This window comes from Rasamsonia emersonii, assembly GCF_000968595.1.
Source record: "Rasamsonia emersonii CBS 393.64 chromosome Unknown ctg1118621760518, whole genome shotgun sequence".
NCBI lineage: Eukaryota > Fungi > Ascomycota > Eurotiomycetes > Eurotiales > Trichocomaceae > Rasamsonia > Rasamsonia emersonii.
Window position 1 is genome coordinate 1 of NW_013562942.1, and position 21762 is coordinate 21762.

At 50.8% G+C, this 21762-nt stretch overlaps 6 protein-coding genes across 6 annotated transcripts; 3 read left to right on the forward strand and 3 right to left on the reverse strand.

Annotated features, from left to right (window-relative positions):
* Positions 1-995: 995 nt before the first annotated feature.
* T310_7212 (uncharacterized protein) lies at positions 996-1538 on the forward strand (the record flags this gene model as incomplete). Its single annotated transcript, XM_013469978.1, has 2 exons — positions 996-1059; positions 1132-1538. The coding sequence occupies 2 exons, from the start codon at positions 996-998 to the stop codon at positions 1536-1538; spliced, it is 471 nt and encodes a 156-aa protein (XP_013325432.1).
* Positions 1539-1739: 201 nt separating this feature from the next.
* Positions 1740-2955, reverse strand: T310_7213 (uncharacterized protein; the record flags this gene model as incomplete). The annotated part of the gene is made up of 5 exons (XM_013469979.1): positions 1740-1993; positions 2037-2238; positions 2295-2416; positions 2476-2583; positions 2658-2955. 5 exons carry the CDS (start codon positions 2953-2955, stop codon positions 1740-1742), a joined length of 984 nt encoding a protein of 327 aa, XP_013325433.1.
* Positions 2956-3761: 806 nt separating this feature from the next.
* On the reverse strand, positions 3762-5988 carry T310_7214 (Pheromone processing endoprotease Kex2; the record flags this gene model as incomplete). The annotated part of the gene is made up of 2 exons (XM_013469980.1): positions 3762-4200; positions 4253-5988. 2 exons carry the CDS (start codon positions 5986-5988, stop codon positions 3762-3764), a joined length of 2175 nt encoding a protein of 724 aa, XP_013325434.1.
* A 378-nt stretch (positions 5989-6366) lies between these two features.
* Positions 6367-8483, reverse strand: T310_7215 (AMP-binding enzyme; the record flags this gene model as incomplete). Its single annotated transcript, XM_013469981.1, has 4 exons — positions 6367-6554; positions 6700-7678; positions 7716-8153; positions 8205-8483. The coding sequence occupies 4 exons, from the start codon at positions 8481-8483 to the stop codon at positions 6367-6369; spliced, it is 1884 nt and encodes a 627-aa protein (XP_013325435.1).
* A 2857-nt stretch (positions 8484-11340) lies between these two features.
* T310_7216 (Aryl-alcohol dehydrogenase (NADP(+))) lies at positions 11341-12717 on the forward strand (the record flags this gene model as incomplete). The annotated part of the gene is made up of 5 exons (XM_013469982.1): positions 11341-11465; positions 11517-11603; positions 11664-11744; positions 11802-12369; positions 12427-12717. The coding sequence occupies 5 exons, from the start codon at positions 11341-11343 to the stop codon at positions 12715-12717; spliced, it is 1152 nt and encodes a 383-aa protein (XP_013325436.1).
* A 2259-nt stretch (positions 12718-14976) lies between these two features.
* T310_7217 (Ankyrin repeat-containing protein) lies at positions 14977-20991 on the forward strand (the record flags this gene model as incomplete). The annotated part of the gene is made up of 2 exons (XM_013469983.1): positions 14977-20859; positions 20908-20991. 2 exons carry the CDS (start codon positions 14977-14979, stop codon positions 20989-20991), a joined length of 5967 nt encoding a protein of 1988 aa, XP_013325437.1.
* Positions 20992-21762: the final 771 nt, after the last annotated feature.

A 21762-nucleotide genomic window follows, 5' to 3' on the forward strand; every position in this document is an offset into this window, starting at 1 on the left:
AAGCATGAGCACGCAATTGACAGTCTGACAGACGTAAACATATTCCTCTGAATGAAAATAACCGATCTCTGTGGGTTCATTGCCAGAACGGAGTATTCCGGAATCTTGCTCAGATGCAGGCCTTCGACTTCGTCACGAACGACATCGTCAGGATCAGCGGGCAATTCCGGAGAAAAAGATGCACCTTGACTAATCGAGCGATCAAGATATGTCGATTTAATTTGTGTGCAGATGAATGAATTGTCCATGCGCGTATGGCCATGCAGAGGCAGTACGACAGAAGCCTTGGAAGAACAATCTCATCCTCAAGTTTTAGGTCAAAAAAGTGATATACCCCAGTACATGCAGCTAGCTACATTAGTTAGTAGATGAAGACGAGATACTTATTTGGAATTCTGCAACGCACGGCTCTCGAATATGCGTCATACTCGGCTTCTTTCAGGCGATGCCATGCCACATGACTGATCGAGATATGAGGGCATCGATTCCATTCGTCTCGTCTTCATGCAGTTGATGGCTTGGCCGTGCGCATGCGTGTGAAAGACAGCCGGAATCGCCGAAATTCCGCTTCCGGATAAAAAGCTATTATGCAGTACAGTACCAGGTTTCCTATCCTGGTAATTCTAGGGTTAGGACTGTCTGCTGGCGATGCTGACGAATTGCAGGAATCAGCACGCCGACGTCAACTGACTCGTATTACGCTGCTGCATAAAATACAGCTAGTTTTGATGCAACCGTGATACAGTGAAGACAGGCAGATTGTCGATCACGAGAGGGATCGAGAGGATGGTGTAAAGAGATTTAATTAGTTTTGATATTAATGCTGATGATCTACTGAAGATCAAGAGGGGTATACAAGTCGTCTACAAGTTCCCCTTCTTCTACCGGAAATTATTCAAGATCAAAGTTTCAACTTCGAAAGCACATACCACTAGTAAAAACACATTCTTCCTGGACAATCAATTAACATCCTCAACGTCAACAACAACATCATCATGAAATTCTCAGCTGCCCTTGTTCTTGCCGTCGCAAGCCTCGTTGCTGCTGCTCCTCTGACCGGTGAGACAAGCTCTTATTTAGCCCTGCCGTTCCTTGCGTTGTAAAACTGCATCTTGATTGACAGTCATCTAGAACGAGAGGTTGCGTACGACGCTCTTGCTGAGAACCCAACCCAGGTGACCAGCAATGAAGAAGTGGACCTTCTCGCACCCAGAATCGGGTACAAGGACAAGCGAGGCGTGCAGTACGACGCGCTTGCTGAGAACCCTACTCAGGTGAAAAGCAACGATGAGGTCGATCTTCTCGCGCCTCGCATCGGCTACAAAGAGAAGAGAGGTGTTCAGTACGATGCACTGGCCGAGAACCCAACCCAGGTGAAAAGCAACGACGAAGTCGATCTTCTTGCGCCTCGCATTGGATATAAGGAGAAGCGAGGCGTGCAGTATGATGCTCTGGCCGAGAATCCGACTCAGGTGAAAAGCAACGAAGAAGTTGATCTCCTTGCTCCTCGTATCGGTATGTGGACTGCAATCATCTAGATGACAATCGAACTTCAAGCAGAGACTGACTGACGCAAACAAGGCTACTAAACTAGCATGAATTCCGCAGTCAGTGGAGAACATTGCTACAATTAACAGTTAATTCTCCCGTGATTCAGACTGGGCGAGGGATGATGCAGATGTTGCTTGGAATAGTAACTAGTCGGTGGGATTCCAAATGAGGAGATAGTGATAGTTGCATCAAATTGACAATTGACAATTGGTATATTGAATCTTGCTCTCTCGGTAGATGGCCTTGTTTTTGCTCTGTTGCTCTGAGCGATTACATCGTACAGAGGTGAGGTAGGCGATTAACCCTAACCCTAAGTCCGTCACTCTCGAGACGTCCAAGCAGGTTGAAAGATAAGTTATTCTAGGAGAAAAGCTCAGATCCTTCATTATCATGCTCAGCCTATCTACATGCCAGCCATCATATCCACAACCTGTCATTCGCCCTGTTCTCGTCCAAGTAGTCATAGATCTGGTCGTAGTTCTTACACACGTGCATCGCATCCCACCCATCGCTGCCATCGAATCCATCCGGAAACGTCGTCTCGGCGCCTTCCAGGGCGACGTCCCCGCAGCACATGATGCTCAAGCGGAGGTACTCGAAGCAGTGCTGCAGATGGAACGTCATCTCCGTGGGGAGGCCACGAGGGTTATCGGATGTGATGGCAGCGTAGACGGCGAGGATGTTGTACTGCGGACATCAGCAGAGTGACTAGCTGAGAGGGGAAAAGACAGGCTTGGGCTTACAAGGCAGTGCAACTGGTGCGGCATGGCCGTGGTAAAGACAGTCATGTTGGCGTAATCGTGGATCGGAGTCGGGAGATTGTTGTATTCGGAGGGGTTGTCCACGCGGACATAGCCCAGGCCTCCTAATGCATTCATTAGCAAGGCACTCATAAAGAACGTAAAATAATTGGAAGGACCATACGTGGCACAATGCTCAGCCATTTGTCCTGCACGGCATCACTCCAGAATTCAGAGGTATTCTCCGGAGCGAACCCCAAGTCGGGCTTGAAGGTCGTTATCTGTTGCGAGACTAGGCATGTCAGTCAGTCGGATATTCCCGACACTGCACGCCAGACAATGGAAACAGAAAAAAAAAAACTACACATTGCGGAGCAAACCCAGTCACATCGCCTGCAAACTCATACTCGATCTTCTTCCATTTCTGCCATCGCGGCTCGACGAGCAAAGCGATGATGATCAGGAGGAGAGAGGTGTCTACGATCCACCAGTTTGATTTTATCTTTTCCAACACTCTCCCTTTCCATGTTCGTCGTCGTTGTCCTCCCCGTTTCGGTTGCCAGTCGTCTTCTTTCTCGCTGAGCAGGGACTCTTCGACTTCGGTGGAAGAGCCGTTATGGCTACTGCCGGAGTGAAGATCATGGTATTCGTGCTCGGAAGTCATTTTCAAGCTGTGCGGGAAAGATCATCAGTTGGGAAAGCTATGAATTGGTTTTCAAGTTCTAAGAAGAGGAAATCCAGTCTCATTGTCGTCGTCATTAATACGCCGGGCTCTCTCAATTGTTACAATACCACGACTTCCCATGTGTATGGAGTATCACTCTGCACTAGATCAGATAGACAAGGATTATTACGCCAACAGAGCGCCACTGCAGTATGCAGGGCTGACGAGTTGTACTACACTAAGCATAATACTAGACCGTACCTCGTACAGTATGTACATACAGTACACAGACACGCGCCATGCTAGTGCAACCTTAATAAGCATCTGCCGACATACATCTTAGCGTCTCGTGGTGCTGATGAATATCGGTGAACGCATTGACCGTTTCCGGTGTTCCGAAGACTGCAGGGATTTTTATCAACAGACTGCCAAAGTGATGCAATTTAGTTTCTTTAGTGTAGTATTCATGGCAATATGTTTCCAGCTCGGTAATTGTCGCCGGATCAATCTAGTTCTGATTATCTTCTCGTCTTAATGAAAAAGTTGAGTAATCTATTCTATTTTACAGGATCTGCTGTAATGGGCAGATAGAGGCATTTCTATAGCGGCTTTTTAGGGCTTCAGTACTGCTCAGAGGGATATACTCAGGACTATGGGATGTCCTTGATTGAGACTGCTCTGGCGCGGCACATTTATTTTCCAAAGAAAATTAATATTAGTAAACAAAATCTAACCAAAAAACAGTCTGCTCTACAAATCCAGCTTCCGCAAGCTCTTCCCCGCTTTCTCGTTCTCCTTCGTTCTCGTTATTCGGCAAAGGCATTGAGTTCATCGCCTTGGCTCTTTTCATCCTCATCGTCATCTTCGTCTTTAATTATTTGAAATTCGTAGTCATGGCGAAAGTGTTTCCTCCGCTGGATGTAGAAGTAGATGCCAAACGCAATACAGAACGCGATGATCAGAGATAGAGTAGCGTAGATCCAGACTTGCAGACCTCTATCCGGGCTGTCGATAGCAGTAGTTGGCGGTTTCTGGCCTGTACTGACAGGTAGGCCAACCTCTGAATCCACAATCGTGGCTGCAACGGCGTCTTCGTCCTCATCTGCAAACGGATGAAGGGTCTGGGACGCAGCATCCAGCGCCTCGCCCCAAAGATTGAGCCGCCAGTCGACAAATATACCTGAGAAGTCGTTGACGACAGAGTCTCTAACGGTGATCGTCCAGGTGCCTATACCAGATTCGCCCCTGCATATCTGTTAGCAGATAAATCTATCCACAACTTACAGCCACGGCCTACCAATGTGCAACAGACATGAACGTCCAGTCCACGTAGCCGGCTTCCTCGTCGTCGAGCCTGCGAGGCGTGCTCAAGTGACTTATGATGCCCTCCGGACTGCGCAGATCGACGCTGATATCACCGCGTCGCGTATGGTTAATGTTCATCGTCACGGTGACGTGCTCCAACCGGGCAATATTGGCCTTCTGGATAGCCTCTCGAGTCACTTCGAATGTGCTTGCCAGGCCCTGCTGCGCGCCCTGCGGAATGCCGCGACGCACCTTCAGCCACGACGAGTGATACCATGCCTGTGGCTTCACCAGCGGCCACTCCTTTGCCCGTTGCACCAAGGCATAGGCGTCGATTTTGCCGTATCCCCAGTCGTGGCTGAACTTGCGCCCGATCGTCGTCGCCTGCCAGTCGTCCCCTTCCTGGACAGCAGTCTCCACCAGAAGATACTGCACATCTCGCCATGTGAGCTCTGGCCGGACACTCAGCGCAAGAGCAATGGCTCCGGCAGCCAGTGGCCCAGCGGCTGAGGTTCCGCCGTGGACGTCTGTACATGCATCAACGCCAATGTCCGTGGTGTAAATCGCATCACCGCCGCCGTTGATATATCCAACAACATCACTCGCATATGTCACAACCAACAGCGCAGAGCAAGATTCCGAATAGCTGGGATGCTTCCCTGCTCTGGTGATGGCGCCCACCGTGATGCTGTATATGCTGCTGGCATAGCCATCGAAATTGCAGTTATCGTCGTTAAATCCGCCATTGCCGGCCGAGAAGACGAAGATCGAGCCTTTCCCCTGCCGGCCGTTCTGCACGCCGTTGATCAGGGCTCGCTTGAATAGCGGCCCGGGAGCTTCCATCGTCTTGCCGTCGTCCACGGGGCCCCAGGAGCACGAGTAGATCTGATTATCCTGGTATGCATAGTTGAGGGCAGCTGCTTCATCGCTTTCATCGATGAGTCCAGCCAGGATGCGCAGTCCTGCCACTTTGCCGTCGTATGCCATGCCCACGCCGCAGACGCTGTTCTTCCCTGCAGCGACTTCGCCAGCGCATCGCGTCCCGTGGGATTCGCGCGCGCTTCTGGGCCGCGGATCGTCGTTCTTGTCGTTGAAATTGTAGGAACCTCGCGCATAGTAATTGTCGCGGAGATCTGCACTGTCCGTGTCCAAGCCATCGTCGATGATGGCCGTGACTGTGCCTTCCCCCGTGATCCCTTCGAGCCATAGGCCGGTGACATTGGTATCCTGGCCCGGATAGACGGTGTTAAACAAGTGCCACTGTTTGTGGAAAAGGGGGTCTGTGATGCCCAGAGTCTCAGCGATGCTCTTCTGCGTTTGCACAGCAAGAGGGTCATCATCCTTCTGCTGCGAAGCCTCTCGATAGTTCATAGTATCAGGCGGCGGTGGAATCCGTTTCTGCAACCGCTTCTGCTTCTTCAAGGCCAGCTTCTGCGCCCAGAGGATTTTCCCATCGAGCACGTCTTCCCCCCTCTGCTGCAGAGCATTCTTCTTATAGATGTCGGCAAGCAGACTCTCCACCTCAAATCTCCGCTCCCTCGGGACAGAGAACTTGTGATGGCCTGCAAGTTCGCCGATCGGGCCTTCATGCTGGACTCCGGCTCCGAGAGCCTGTGCGATGTGCTCTGGTGACGCTGAGGGATCGAGATGAAGGGCGAAGAGATCATGGGTATTATTATAGTCGGCGAATGTTAAAGTGAAGACGGTTAATATGACAAGAAGCCGCATGTTGCGTTAAAAATTCGTGATCAATTTACTTTGAGCTATTCGGTAAATTGGAGCCCTTCAATTGCGAATGTTGTAATGTGGACTGTCGAATTATTTATTATTTATTTATTTATTAGGCTTCTGCGGGTGAGCTAATGCACCCTGGTTAGGGATACAAGGCCTAAGCAGCACCACTATACGGAGTATCTGTAGGCCAGGTTAACCAGGGTGCGCTGCAAGTGTTGGTTACAGCTACCGCTGCTGTTGTAACTAAGCTGATGTACTGTACATGCATTCTTAGCCGAATCCTGAAAATACCATTACCGGCTACCTTCTGAAAATAATCTCTCTCTCCTCAATCGAGGTTATCATGATAGTGGAACTGATCTTTTCAGATGTCTATTCGGAACTGTATATATGCAGGTGTGAATTCTCGATAATCAAGAGTTCAGCACCCATGCCTGTTTCTAAAATTCCACGGCCCAGCAGGACTTGTGCAACAGCACGGCAGTAGCTGACAGCAAGCGCAGCGAAGACTACTTCTGTTACAACTGAAATATTTGTATTAGGTGCTTTCCTTGCCTGTGCTGCTTTGGTAGTCTAGTATGATTAATAGATATAACCCCAGCTTATATATATATATATCCATATATGCCCCTGATATTTCTCTCCTCTACTGTCAGCCATCCACCCCCCTATACAGCTCCTCAATCTCCCTCTCATACAGCTTACACGTCGCGTTCCGCTGTATAGAGCCCTTGGATGCGCGCACAATCGGTCTCTTCGGATCGGCGACGAGGACGAGCGGCCGTCGCAGACGGACAGCCTCGTGCTGCAGTGAGCTATTGACATTCTTGCTGCTGCTGCTACTGCTGCTGAGGAGTTGCTGCTCGATCCAGGGCCAGATCTGCTCGTCCAGGATCTTGTACCGCTGCTGCTCGTCCTCGATGTCTGGCATGATTTCCACCAGCAGAAAAGGCCACTTCCGCTGATTCCCGCCGACGAAGGCCGCGCGCACCAGTGGATGCGTCTCGATCCGCGCCTCCAGCTGCGCGGCGTACATTTTGACCTCGCCGCTGAGCAGGACGAGGTCGTCCGTCCGGCCCCGGTAGCGCCAGTGCGAGGCTCGCTTCGCCGGATCGGGATGCGGTGTCCACAGGTCCTTAGTTGCCCAGCGGTCGAGATGCGGCGCGTATCGGAAGAAGTTCGTGTAGTCCTCTATGTCAGGGCTGCGCTCGAAGATGAGCTCGTAGAGCTCCTGCTCTTCCTCTTCCTCCTTCTGCTTGCCGGGCATACTGCTAATGCTGGCATTGACAGGCACGAAAGTCGCGCCACTGGCCGGGTGGAAGTGCGTGTATTGCCAGTCGGTGACCGGATCGACAGGCACCAGCGTCGGCCACATGGTCCCCTCGGTGCTGCCAATAAGGCTTCGCAGCCTGCTCCCCATGTTGTTGACGAGCCATTCGCCGCAGCTGCGCTCGAGAGGCGCTCCGCCGTACAGGATGACCTTCAGCGACCGCAGATGCTCGCGTTTGTCCTCGTCGCGCACAAGGTCCTGCAGCAGCGAAGGCGGGTAGATGCCACCATCTAGTCGCGCGAACTGGTGCATCTGGTCGGCCAGCTCGGGCGTGACGGGCTTGTCGGGCGGTCCCAGGACGCCGACAGCGTCGTAGAAGACGGGGAAGAGCAGAGAGCTACCGATGCCGAGGATCTAGATGCTGGTATCAATAGGCTGATTCGAGACTTACTGCAGAAGAAGCACTCACATGGAAGATGGGAATCGTCGAGTACAGCCGCCGACCAGGCATTTCCCACACGAGGCAGCGACACCCCTCGACCGGAAGTAAGTGGCGAAGACGGTCGACATTGGCGAGCATGTCGTTGGTGTAGGTGACGATCTTGGGCACGCCGGTCGACCCGCTGGTATGCACGATCAGGCAGGGGTCGTCCTTGGCCTCGTCCCAGGTTTTGGCGTACGGATACACGGGCTGTTCTTTGTCGACTTCGACGGCGGGCAGCCACTCCTGCAGCTCCGGCACGAGGACATGTCGCGACGGCGACTGGTGGTGCTGGATCTGCTCGACCAGGGGGAGCAGGGACGGGGTGCACAGGAAGATGTGGCAGTCGGTCGACTGGGCGAGGTAGACATGGGCGTCGAGGCTGCAGAGGAGCGACGAAAAGAGGGCCTGACAAGATCAGATGCCTGCATACATGCACTTCATCTAGATGTCACTGACCTTCCGTCCGATCTTGATCGCCGCCAGTAGCAGAATCACGTATCTCAGGTCCCTCGATCCGTAGTACGCGAACGTCTCAAAGTCGCCCTTCTCGGTCGCATCGCCGATCTCGCCGGCCAGCCAAAAGGCCGCCTTGTCGACGGCGCGCCGCAGCTGGCCGTACGTGATGTCGCGAAAGCCGAGGCTGAGATCGTCGTTGTCCACGGGGATGGACGCGTAGACCTTGTCGGGCTGCTGGGCGGCATAGTGCTCGATGAGGGCGGGGATCAGTCGTGGCATGGTGTCGACACATGTCCAAATACTGTCAGGACAGCGAGACGAGGCAGGGAGAGCTCGTCGTATTAATAATGCTTAAATTAATAGTGCTCTGCCCAACACCCTGGCGACGCGGCTGCAGACACGCCACAGTGGGTTGCGGCACAGCAGTGTATATATAGCGCAAGGACGAAGAACATCAGGGCGACTGACGATGCTGCTCTCTTCTGTATGGTTTATTAGGCCTCCAGCTGTCGTGTTCAGCTCATAGATAGAAACTTAATTTTCCAAGATGGATATCGGTGTTGGTTGAATTGCTTCGTGTTGGTATCCCTAATCCAGCAGACGCCAGACGCTAACATGTTGGGCAACTTGGAGAGGCTAACAGCTTAATTCACATGCTATTGCATGGATGGGGCCAATAAGTTAGTGTCAACTAGCACATGTGCTAGAGAGAAGATCAGCAATATGCTTAATCCAGTATTACTCCGTATAATTATTTAACGTACGCATTTGGCATTGGAAACTGATAAATAGCAGAGAGACTATATTCAGTTCAATCTTCAATATACTAGAAATCGGTGAAAAAAAAGTAAACTAAAGACTGCTGTATGAGAAATATGCAGATTAAATGAATTAAATGACAAAAAAGGCCGTAAACAGATTTTATTAACAAGAGACAGACAAGAGCAGTGTTTAATTGATTATGAACTATATAGATTGTCTACCTCATAGGACTTCAGCATTTTATGATTATCATCATTATTTTTCATGGATTTCATAACGATAAAAATTCCTTTAACAAAATAAGGAAAAATAATTAAAACGAAAATAAGACAATTAAGCTCTCCTTATTTTGTACTAGCCCTAACTTCAATAGAATCTCATCATCCCAGACAAAGGAAGATGGAAAGCGACCGTCCCCAGAACTTTTTTTTGAGTATAAAATCAGACCGTATCCTCATCATCCTGTTCAGTCATGTTATACTAGGGGTTCAGGTATTGTAGTTAAAATCCAGTCATCTCATTGTCTGCCCTGCGGTGACAATATTAGGAGATCTCGCATAAATTGTACTGTACAAGAGTCTGGATCTGCGTATTGTCCTTGTGAACTGGTGACTTGCCATTACAGTCCTTTGTAGGCAGGGTGCTCGAGGCGGAAAAAAAAGAGTAATTGACTTCATTACTGTCAGTATTTTCCCTTGTGACACTCTCTAGTCAACATTCCTGTCATGCGCCAGAGATTCTCCACGCTACTTTAATGATTAATGGCTGCAAGGGCATGGCAAGAGTGAGAGCATATGGTCGACGCCCTGATTTAACCAACTGAAGACGCAGTGGAGTGATCTCATCCATCGTGGAGTCGCATGAAGAAGATGATTCGATGGTCTGGAGACTGCTGATGGAAGCTTGCTAATCGTTGTCAGAACTTGTCAACTGGCCAGTCGGTGACCTTGGGCCAGTAGACAATATGGAGTGGGAGTGGGATACAAACCTCACGCAGAAACATACTGAAAAAAAAAAAAGGAATATAAATACATATATACATGATCACTCCGCCATGGTTATCTCTTAGCAACAATGCTCCTCCAACCATCACCTTATTACTTTCTAGTGCAATTTATGCTGCTCAGGAGGACCAATACAGATTAGTTGGACGTATAATAACGACCAGAAGAGACGCTTCGCCAGTCATCAATTCCCTCGAGTCTGATCTGAAATGATACACTGCAGCTTGTCTGGCAGGTTTTGCTGGCCTGATTTCCTCTTTGACTGGCTGGAAAAAGAAATCAAGTTGCGAACGGGATATGAGACAGAACAAGCAAAAAGGCACAAAATGGGCTTTTTGGTTTGCGTGAAGAGGCTTAATTAGACAAGTGTCTGAGCTGGATAGACATTGCATTGCTGTCTTTTTTTTTTCTTTTCTTTTTCCTTCTTTTCTTTTTCCTTCTTTTCTTTTCTTTCATTTCTTTTTTTTTCTTTTCTTTCTTTTTTTTTGGATTGTAATTCTTTTCTGAATATAGAAATAACTGAAGAGGGGGCTACAGATCAATGTAAACTCTAATGGATTGAAAGTCTGGGCAGAGGATAATAGTATATCCCCTAAAAATGCTGTCCCTTCTATCGTTATTTTTTTTTAAAAAAAAATTCTCATACGGAATTTTCTTGAATAACATGCATTAGAAATAACTCAGCAATATTATTCAACAAGACTACTATTTGTCATCGATTCTGCAGATAGTCATCCGCCTGCATAGCCGAAGCTTCGCTGCGGATCTGCGGGGCAGCCCACTGTCGACTCTCGAATCCTGTCAACAGATTTAATCATCTTATTGAGGACCTGTCTTGGAGATTACAGAAATGACGGCGATAAGGAGGGCTGCGCTGAAATAAAATAACTCCGAGTTGACGAGTATATGCATATGAGGTATGAGGCGCTGTCTGCTCCACTCCCCATCACGATCCTCCGATTTGACTCCCATCATGCTCCTCTTGTACTGTACCTCATTTACGTACACACATATGTACACATGCTTAATTGTCAGCAGACCTGCCAGGCAGGCCTTTTCCGATTCGACGACTGTCGTGAAACACGTTCACGTTCTTCATCGTTTGTTCGGCGCCACGTTCTCGGCTTATACGGGGACACGGTCTTTCTCCACCTCGCAAAGACTGGATCTGCCCCATCGTCTGGCGTTATCTCCGCTTCTTTTGCAGTCCTGCCTGTGCTTAAGTCCGATGAGGGGTGTGGGTTTAGAATGACATAACGCTGTCGACCAAGTATTATTTATTGAACCGTCTCCTCCTGCACACTTCTCCTGTCCGCCAGAAAATCACAGTCCTTCGACATCGATAGTCGCTCGACCACAGATTTACTACCATGTCGGCGTTTCCGCAGGCCCCTAAGCCTCCCAGCCTTCTGGGCTACCACCGCATTCTCTCCCCCACCGCCGGCGTCAAGGTGTCGCCGCTATGTCTAGGTGCGATGAACTTTGGGGAGGCATGGTATGCTACCACTTTTTTCTAAGTGCATGATTGACCCTGACGGTCTCGCAGGAATGACTTTATGGGTGAATGCTCCAAAGAGCAGGCGTTTGCCATCCTCGACGCTTTCTACGAGATGGGTGGAAATTTCATAGATACGTGAGTGAAGCACTACTTTTTTTTTTAATTCCCTGCTGCATTCTTCTGATCTTTAGCTAGGGCAAACAACTACCAGGCCGAGCAATCGGAAGAATGGCTGGGCGAGTGGATGGAGAAGCGTGGCAACCGAGATCAGATGGTGTAGGTTCAGACTCCAAACCACAGATGACATGCACAAATTGACTGGGACTGTGGCAGCATCGCAACTAAGTATACGACCGGCTTTCGCTCCGCCCACCGCGACGAGGAGCCCATCCAGTCCAACTTTGTCGGCAACTCGGTCAAGAGCATGCACGTCTCCGTCAACCGCAGCCTGAAGAAGCTGCGCACCGACTACATCGACCTGCTGTACGTGCACTGGTGGGACTTCACCACCTCCGTCGAGGAGGTCATGCACGGCCTGAACTCGCTGGTCACCGCCGGCAAGGTGCTCTACCTGGGTGTGTCGGACACGCCAGCGTGGGTGGTCGTCAAGGCCAACGACTACGCGCGCGCCCACGGCCTGCGTCCATTCTCGGTCTACCAGGGCAAGTGGAACCCTCGATTCCGCGACATGGAACGCGAGGTGGTTCCCATGTGCCGGGATCAGGGCATGGCCATCGCCCCGTGGGCGCCCTTGGGTCAGGGACGGTTCAAGTCTGCAGAGGCGCGGAAGAGTGGCGAAGTTGGCTCTGCTCGTGGTCAGAATCTGACGGAGGAGGATATCAAGGTGTCTGATGCGTTGGAGAGGGTAGCGAAGAGGAAGGGCACCACCCTGCACGGAGTGGTAAGTAACCAAAACAAAGAAAAAATCAAAAGACGGAAGCAGATCTGACTATCGCAGGCTCTCGCGTACATCCTCCACAAAACACCCTACGTCTTCCCCATCGTCGGCCAGCGCAAGGTCGAGCATCTCAAGGCCAACGTCGAAGCCCTGAGCATCCAAATGACCGAGGAGGACATGAAGGAGATCGACAACGCCGTCCCCTTCGACGCCGGCTTCCCGATGAACTTCCTCTACCCGGAGCAGTACGATCTGAACAAGACGGCCGCGGATGTCTTCTGGACGCAGCGGTCGACCCACATTGATGCTCCGCCGCACCAGTTGCCTATTCGAGCGCGGTCGGAGGTGTAGACTGGGAGTTATAGTAGCGTACATCTAGGCTGGAAATGCTAGTGTGCTATCTTGATATTACTATAACGATTGGACATAGAATGAAACAATGAATGAATGTCTCGAGTGCATCACCTGTCGTATCGTCCTCTTTACCGTGTTTCTCTAAGCCTGGTAGAATCTTGCATGGCTAAGCGTCAATTTACTTCCTCAAGCACATCCCAAGACGGCTCATTTTTATTCACATATCCGTATTTACTACAATCCTACTTCATTCCCCTACTTGAAGAGCAAATTCGACAACGAAGACAGACAACTAAAAATTCGGAACTGGAAAGCTGCTAGAAGGCTAGACGTCGCTGAAGTTTATTGTTATGGCTAGTAGGTAAAACTATGGAATATGGAGTGAAGCAGATCCGATCGTTGGAGATCTCCCAGGTTGATAGCAGCTACTTTGCTGAAACAGAGCAATTTCACTCTTGTACCCCATTACCTTCATCTTCTCTCTGTTTAATCTGCTTTGTTCTTGAACTAATTCCTGAGAAAGATCTTGGCGAAGTCCATTGGTTTAGGTAGCTGTGACATTCACTGAATCACCGCCAAGACCTGCTATCTTATACCCGATTAGGAAAGGGGAGTGATATTCTGGACAGATTCACCCTGAGGCATCCACCAATTCCCCTTGTCAGAGTGAATTCCGTCTAGAATATAGTAATATTGTTAATCAGCTCATTCACTACCCCTTTCTAGTCTCGCTAGTAGGAGCATAAATACCCCTACTTCCCCTCTCCTCGATAGATAGGTAAAAAAATTTCTTACACAAACTCTCTTACTACCTCATTTCCTAGCTTCTGACAGGAGATGCCTTCCACCAGGGACAAAACAAAAGAAAGCTTCTTCACCTATCTCAGGTACCAGGCTTGAGAACTGGAATCCAGCAAAACAAGCATAAGGATCGGCGACGCAGCAAAGGCAGCTATCTAAAAGCTCTGGCAGATACCCGTGGTCGAGCATTCGACCATTATTTTCAACCTTCTCTATCTGACCATATTTGCTAAATAATAAATAAATAAATAAATATTTGTGAGTCATAATCTCCGTGGAGCTATATGAGTTCAAACTGATCAGACTAACTCTTCTCGAACAGATAAATGGGTTCTTTCTACTCTCCCACCATCGGGTGGCGATATCATTATGGCCCTCTGGAAACAACTGTCAATCAGACGTTTCCTACCTATTAGCAGGAATCAAATCGATCGATCATACGGCCATCCAACTTGTTCCAGCGCAATTCTCTGTCCCTGGAAAAAAAAAAGCGAAGTCAGCTCGATCGCCATACGACGGCTCTGCCATACAGGATCCAGACGAGTTTGGGCACTTGTCCTGGGACGTCTATATTGCTGGCCTGCTCATGGTGGGTGTGGCGAATGCATGCGTATGGTGAGTTTTCCTTTCTACACTTTCTAGACCAGTCATTTTTTTTTATATCGTCTCTTTCGCCAAGGTGAGCTGCTCATTCGCGTACTAACTAACGACTTCCTTCTTCAGGCTACCAGGAGACACCTAGACAAACCTCTACTGGTATCCAGGGTACTACCCTTGGAATCAAGGAGAAGGTGACCTCTGGATTTGGACGACGAAGAGGTCTACTCGCAGGAATAAAAAAGGAGTGTCTACGGATTTGGGGTTGAAGTTTTCAGGTCCAACGAGAACGCATCAGCTGAGTACAACGAAGTAGATACTCGAAACAACGGATTATCTTCGTCTGATGAGGAGGGACGTTCCCGCTGGTTCGTTTACTTTCTCTTAATCAACGACATACAGAGTGCTTGGCTTTGGGTTTCGCCTTAAGGGTGGAAGGCTATGGATGATATCGGGTATGGGATTCCTGTTTGGGAAAGGTTGGAAGGAGGTCTTGTTCCAAGTCATATATATAACCTATTAATATTTTATCTCGTTATGATGCTCAGAATGAAATCTCTTGGATCGTATAGAGTCCTTATCAGTCGTGGACATTACAACTGTTGGATCACGGGGCCGGCGCAGCCTCACTGGCTGGGCAGCCTGGCACGTCGATTGGCCGGCGAACCCTAGCTGGCAACTAGCCTGACACCGCGCAATAGTATAAAGCGACTTCTTTTCTCTTCCTTCCTTCTTTCTGTTTTCTCTTTCTTTCTTCTTCCTCTCGTTTATTCCTTTCTTAAATTATCCGACCTGGGATGAGAACAAGACTGGCCATATACTTTCGCCCCACAGAAGAACATACGTGTACAGACGTCCATGGCTAGCAGTGTCATGGACCACCCTGATGAGCAAGACGTTGACGTTGAAGTTGATGATGATGTCAAAATCCAGGCGATTAAGGATTGGCTTCAGCCCACCGACTATCTGGGCGAGGCAAGCGAATACAAAAAGCATCTGAAGTCCCATGTTCCCACCACTGGTGGCTGGATTAAGCAGACAGCTGAGTATCAACTATGGCACCAGTCTTCAGATAACGGATCACTGTGGATAAAGGCTGTCGCTGGAGCCGGCAAGAGTGTGCTCACTGCAGCCTTGGTGTCCCAGCTCGCCGACACCGAACGAGTCCCCGTCTTGTTCTTTTTCTTTCGACAGATCGTTGCGGCCAACCATGATCCATTGGCCCTGGTGCGAGATTGGGCTGCCCAAATCCTGGACGTCTCGCCCCTGCTCCAGAGACAGCTGGCCCGCTTGATGGATGAAGAGCGCACCTTGGACGGTGTCTCCTTTGAAGAATTGTGGAAGCTTCTTCTCGACGCTCTGCAATCCATCCCCCGGGTCTACTGTATTGTCGACGCCCTCGATGAGATGGATAGTCATCAGACTCGGATTTTACACAACCTAGTCAGCCTGGGGAGGCTGCGGCCTGCAGCAATTAAATTGTTAATGACAAGCAGACCATTACCACACATTCAGGCCATTCTCAATCATCCATCTGTCATTCAAATCAGACTGGAGAATCAGCAGTTGAACAAAGACATTGCCATCTACATTAGTCACCGGTTGCTCCAGACTCCTGATATAACGGACGAGGTGCGAGCATGTATCCAAAAGTCGACCGAGGCCCGCGTGCATCCCTCGTTTCTCTATGCACGATTGATGCTAGACGAGCTTCTAAAGAAGCAGGACATCCTTGATATCGAATCCATGCGACAGTCCCTTTCTTCGCTTCCAGTGAGTCTGGAGGAAATGTATAACCGCATGCTCTACGATCATTCGCAGCGGTCGAATGTGCCTCAAGAACGCCAATTGAGGATTCTGCAACTCGTCACGCACGCATCACGTCCTCTACGCCTGCTGGAAATCGCAGGATTGGCTGACATGCTGGGGCTGTCCCAAGACGGGATGAACCCCAAAGATCTTGTCCGGGCATCATGTGGCCCACTGCTCGAAATCCTCGAGGATGAAAGTGTCTCTGTCATTCACCATTCATTCACCGAGTTTCTCATTGATCCTACCCGAGAAGGCAGGCCTGTAACCACCAGTGACATCCCCCAGTTCCCCGTCATCGTGCCCACGGCTACTCACCAGCTTCTGGCGCTGACGTGCTTGAAGTACTTGATGTCCGGCTGTCTCTCAGGCTACGTACCCATTCCCGACCCCAGCAACCGGGGCCTGCACGATTTGTCTCGAACCAAAGCGGGAGAAATTCAGCTTCGGCATGCCTTTTTCGAATACGCCGCCAATAACTGGTATGTGCATGTCAGCCGGCTCCCGGCCATTGAGGGTGAATTGTCAGTCCACCTTAACGCATTCATGGTAAGAGACAACCCGACCTTTCTAGCCTGGATTGATATCGTAATGAAACCGGGTTATCCCATCCAGACGATCTCGCCGCTGCACGTGGCGGCCTGGACGGGGATGGCCAACTATGTTGGACAACTGCTGCAATCTGGCTGGGATGTAGATGAAACCGATGGCCATCAGCATACGGCAATGGGGATAGCCGCTGAGAAGGGATTTACGGACATTGCCGCGCTCTTACTAAAGAACCGGGCCCAACCTGACCTGCCTGATATTACGGGCCACAAACCTCTCCACTATGCCGCTTTGGCCAATCATCATGCCATCGTGAAACTGCTCCTGGACGCTGGAGTGAGTCCCTTGACACCAAGGACCCGTGACTATCCTCCGCGTCGGTGTGGCAATGCGCCCAGCTCCGTCGGAAAGACACCCTTGGAGTATGCCTGTCAATCCGGCTCGACGGAATCGCTTCGAGAGATGATGCCACACTTGGAGGCGAAGGACCTCAATCGGGCGCTGTACTGGGCTTCTCGCTCAGGCCATGTCTCCACGGTTGATCTCCTGCTGACCGTACCCGGTATTGAAGTCGATGCACTGAGTCCCGACAGTGACAAGCCTCTGTTTGCAGCAGCCTACGGTCTCTACGAGGAGATCATGAAATTGCTGCTGAAGAGCGGTGCGAATCCCAATTCCAGGTCGCAAAATCGCTTACGTCGCCGATACGGCCGAAATATGCAAAGGAGACGGGAATATGTCGGTTCTACGCCTCTTCACGCAATCTGCAAACAGTCTAAAGACAAGGACGACGAGAAGGTGAAGAGCTGTGTCTCTCTTCTCCTTCATGCGGGCGCCCAGGTGGATGCGGTCGACGACAACGGCCGGACGCCGCTCCATTACAGCGTCGAATTCAACCTCCCCGTCACGGAGCTGCTCTTGCAACAGGGAGCCAATCCAATGGCGACAGATCCGGAGGGGAACACACCGCTGCATCTCTTCAAACCGTCTCCTAAGTCGGCAAGGACTCTGGACGTGATGATCCGGCATGGGGCAGATATCCATGCTCGCCGGCCGCACGATGGTCGAACGCCTCTCCACACTTGCTTCCAGCATCGATATGGAATGGACCCGTCATGTTGGGCGCCCTGTGCCCCAGACTGGAACATTCAGGATGCACAGGGAAATACGCCCCTCCACATTGCTGTCAGCGAGAGCTTCGACAAAGAAAAAGTTGTGTCGAAATTGTTGGCTATGGGTGCTGATCCAACCTGTCGGAATCGAGACGGAGAAGTCCCATTACACCTGCTGAAAGATCTGAACGCCACCAGTTTTACAGAGACGGGCGTCTTGGGCTTGCTACTTGCTGCTGGCGCCGACGTCGAGGCGAAAGACAAGCGAGGCCACACGTTTCTGTTGCGCGCCGTCCGCAACCGAAGTCGTCATTGGCAGGACACAATACCATCAATCCTCAAAATTGGAGCTAGGCTGGATGCTCAGGACAACGAAGGGAATGGCGTCCTGCAAATTGCTTACCAACATAGTGAAGAGGCCGGTCTGTTCCACTTCCTCATTGAAGCTGGTGCCGATCCCACCGCTGTCAACCACTCTGGAGACACGCTGCTCCACACAATCGCGAGAGACCTCAAGAACCACGGCGCGCATTTAATTGATTTCCTCGTGACAATCGGCATTCCAAGTACAGCGCGGAACTCTCGCGGCCAGACGGCGCTCCATCTCATCTGCAGCCGGGAACCAAAGTGGAGAACCAGCACTACCCCCACGCGCAAGGATGCCATCGACATGATCTTCAACTCGGATCTAGTTGCCGCCATCGACATGGAAGATCAGGACGGTGTGCGACCGATCCACCTGGCAGCTGCCGTCTCCGAAGATCTGGTATTGCAGCTAATCCGGAAGGGTGCCGATACGACCGCGTGTACATCGGAAGGGAGAAACCTGCTGCACATTGCTACCACTGCAAGACAGATCAACATCATCGGGCTTCTACTCGACCATTACACGCAGACCGGCCAGCTTGCGGGGGTCATCAATCAGGCGGATATCAGAGGTCGGACCCCGCTGCATGATGCCTGTCGCTCCGGCAAACCCGAGAGCGTGGCCCTCTTACTGACCGCGGGCGCAGATCCGAAGATAGAGGATCAGAGGGGATTGACACCGCTTCACGTCTGTGCTGAATTCTCTGAGGAGAAGAAACTTTGGGTGGTCGATGAAACAGGCGATGTAGTCAGAGTTCCGACCACTGAGCTACCGCGATCTGAACAGGACAACAATCAACGACTCCGTCAGGCTCATCCTCGTTGCTCACCGCATGTGGTATCATCGGAAGCTGATAACGCTCGGCTGAGAGAAATTATCCGCCTCTTGATCGCCCATGGCGCGGACCTCACTGCAGCCAGCGCCGGCCAGACTCCTTTGGATTTTGCGAGGGAGGTTGGGTGCGATGAGATGATTGCCGAGATGGAGTCCGCAACGAGGCAGCCTGACACGACGGGAGATCTCGTGGCCAACACGGTTGACACAATGCTTGACGGCCAGGGAGACATCCTCGCCCTGTGTCATCGATTGCTCAAATGTGGCGACCATGAGGCTCTGGAGAACCTCGCCCGTTGTGGAATCAATGTTCAGATGAGGAATAAATACCTGGGCGACCCAGATATTATGACCACTCTAGCACAGTGGGGATACGCCTCGCTCTTTGAAAGCCTCGGCCGGACTGTGAAAGAGCCGTCCTGGATTAATGGCAAAGACACTTCTGACATAGCAAGCAGCATCGCACCGTATCTGTTCACCGCTGCGCGCAGAAGTCAGACGAACCTCGAGATGATCAAAGTAATCGTGGAGACGTTTGGGGCGAACGTCAACATTCAGGGCACGAAAACCATTTACCGACCCGAGACGAAGACCGTGCCCACCGACGGGGTGCTCCACATCCTCGCTCAAGGGGGCCATTGGTGGCAGGCCGAAGCAATTGAGTATCTGGTGCAGCACGGGGCGGACACCGAGCTGAGAAACTACCGAGGGGAGACCGCGCTGCACGTTGCGGTCCAGAGACACAAATTGGGAGCTGGTCGAAGAAGGAGGATCACGAGGAAGCTGTTGGAGTGTGGTGCCAATCCGAATGTCATGGACGAGGACGGTTTGACACCACTGAATCGAGCGGCATACGACGCCGAACTCGTCCAGTTGCTCCTCCGTCACGGCGCCGATATCCATTTCGGGACTCTGTCAGCGCTCTTCTCCGCCATCACCGCGCAGGATATCGCCACGGTGGCCGCCCTCCTGGAAGCTGGCGCCAATTGCAACCAGCGCCTCACCGACATAGAACCTAATAAGACTTTTAGTAGTTCTCATGGGCATCGTCTTTTGGGCCAATATGACCGGGACGTGACGGAGCTGTATCCTGTCTACTATGCGGCCAGTCAGGCCTTCAACACAGCCGAGACCCGCGAGACCGCGATCCCGATTATCCAGTTGTTGTTGGACCATGGGGCAGACCCTTTTCTGCCCTTGGGCGAGAAGTCCACTGTTCTCCACCATTTGATGCAAAGCGGCGGCATCATTCAGCCGTTCTTGAAGCTGCCCCATCTCGACGTGGAACGACGGGATCCCCGAGGACAGACGCTGCTACTGGCCGCCTGTCAATGCGGCGTGAGAACTAACAGTCCCATCCAACGCCATCACCGGCAAGAGCAGCAAACGGCCAGCGAGGAAGACCTCACGCGGGCCCAGACCCTGTACGAAATGGGCGCTGATCTCACGGCCGTGGACGATGAGGGGAACAATGCGCTTCATCTCCTGGTCCGAACGTATGGGATGAAGGCGCCCGAAACAGTGGCGTTGTTCACCGAGAAGTGTCCTGCTCTCGTCCAGCAGAAGAATAAGCAGGGATATACGCCGTTCCATCTGGCGGTGCAACACCAAAACAGCTGGGCGTATCAACCGCTGCTGGACCGGGGCGCAGATGCCCTGGAGCCAGATCCCGAGGGAAATACAGCCTTGCACTATCTGGCAGAGAAGATTGTCGATCATTATGGGGGAAAAGTCATCCCGATGATTGATCAGTTCCGGGGTCTTGGGCTGGACATCAATGCGAGGAACAACAAGGGGGAAACGATGCTGTTCAACTATTTTCGCAGGGCGAGTGGCTTTCACCGGGGTCATGCACACCGCGACCTGTTCGCGCCGCTCCTGGAGACAGGAGCCGATGTGTTTGTCAGGAACGACGACGGGGAGACACTGCTGCACGTGGTAGCGAAGAGAACGTCGCCCAGTCCTATCGCCGCGTCGTGGTACCGAGGCGATATCCTGGATTCGTTCAAGTTTCTGATGGAGCTGGGGGTCGATCCGCTCGCGGAGGACAAGCAGCAGAGGACGGCCATTGTGAGTGAACTGTCGAGATGGATGATATAACTGCTGACATTGTTACAGGATGTTGCCGCTGCGTGTGGGAATACGGATATTGTGGAGCTGTTCTCGAAGGAGACAAAACAAAATAAAAAACAAAAGACTTGATAAAGCAGGCCCATTGATGAATTATAAGCAGTTATATATATATTGATCTGAGCCAGGATAATAATATCCACCACCCTTGCAGAAACATATAAGCCACTCGCATTTGTTCTACAAAAGGATCTAGTCAAATATAATAAGACCATGGATAGTATATTGAACTCCTGCCCAAATGGGTATATAAAATTGGGAGCAAAAAAAGATAGACCAGATAGACAGACAACCAATCATATGTCAGAGGTCACGTGACATAAAAAGGTGGAAAGCACGAAACGGGATTCGAACCCGCGATCTTCGCATTACAAGTGCGACGCCTTACCACTTGGCCACTCGTGCTTTTCATTGGTTATGTGCCATTGAGAATCAAGTCAATCAAGCAGCGGTCTTAAGTCAACCAATTGATATGGAATGCATTTTGTATAGAGTATGTATGTCCGCTTTTATCCCTGATATCCGGGAAACATATATTTTACTGATTGATCGTGTCCTCTTCTCCCCGTCAACTAATTAGAAACAGCCGTTTTTGGGGAATTGTTTACTCCGTAGAGATATGTACGGAGTATGTACAGTACCTAAGGTACTCCGTACTTTATTTGGACTAGTTGAAGGCTTGACAAGGGTGATATCTTAGTGCTTCGGGCCGCCGTTCCGGCAATGTTATTATTGCCTGATTGCTCAGATAACTACCCCTGTAGCTATTCCTGAGCTTGAACGTTTTTGTTGAACTGGTCGAGTCATGCTGTGCGATAGTTTCTCCTGGACAAGACTGTATTA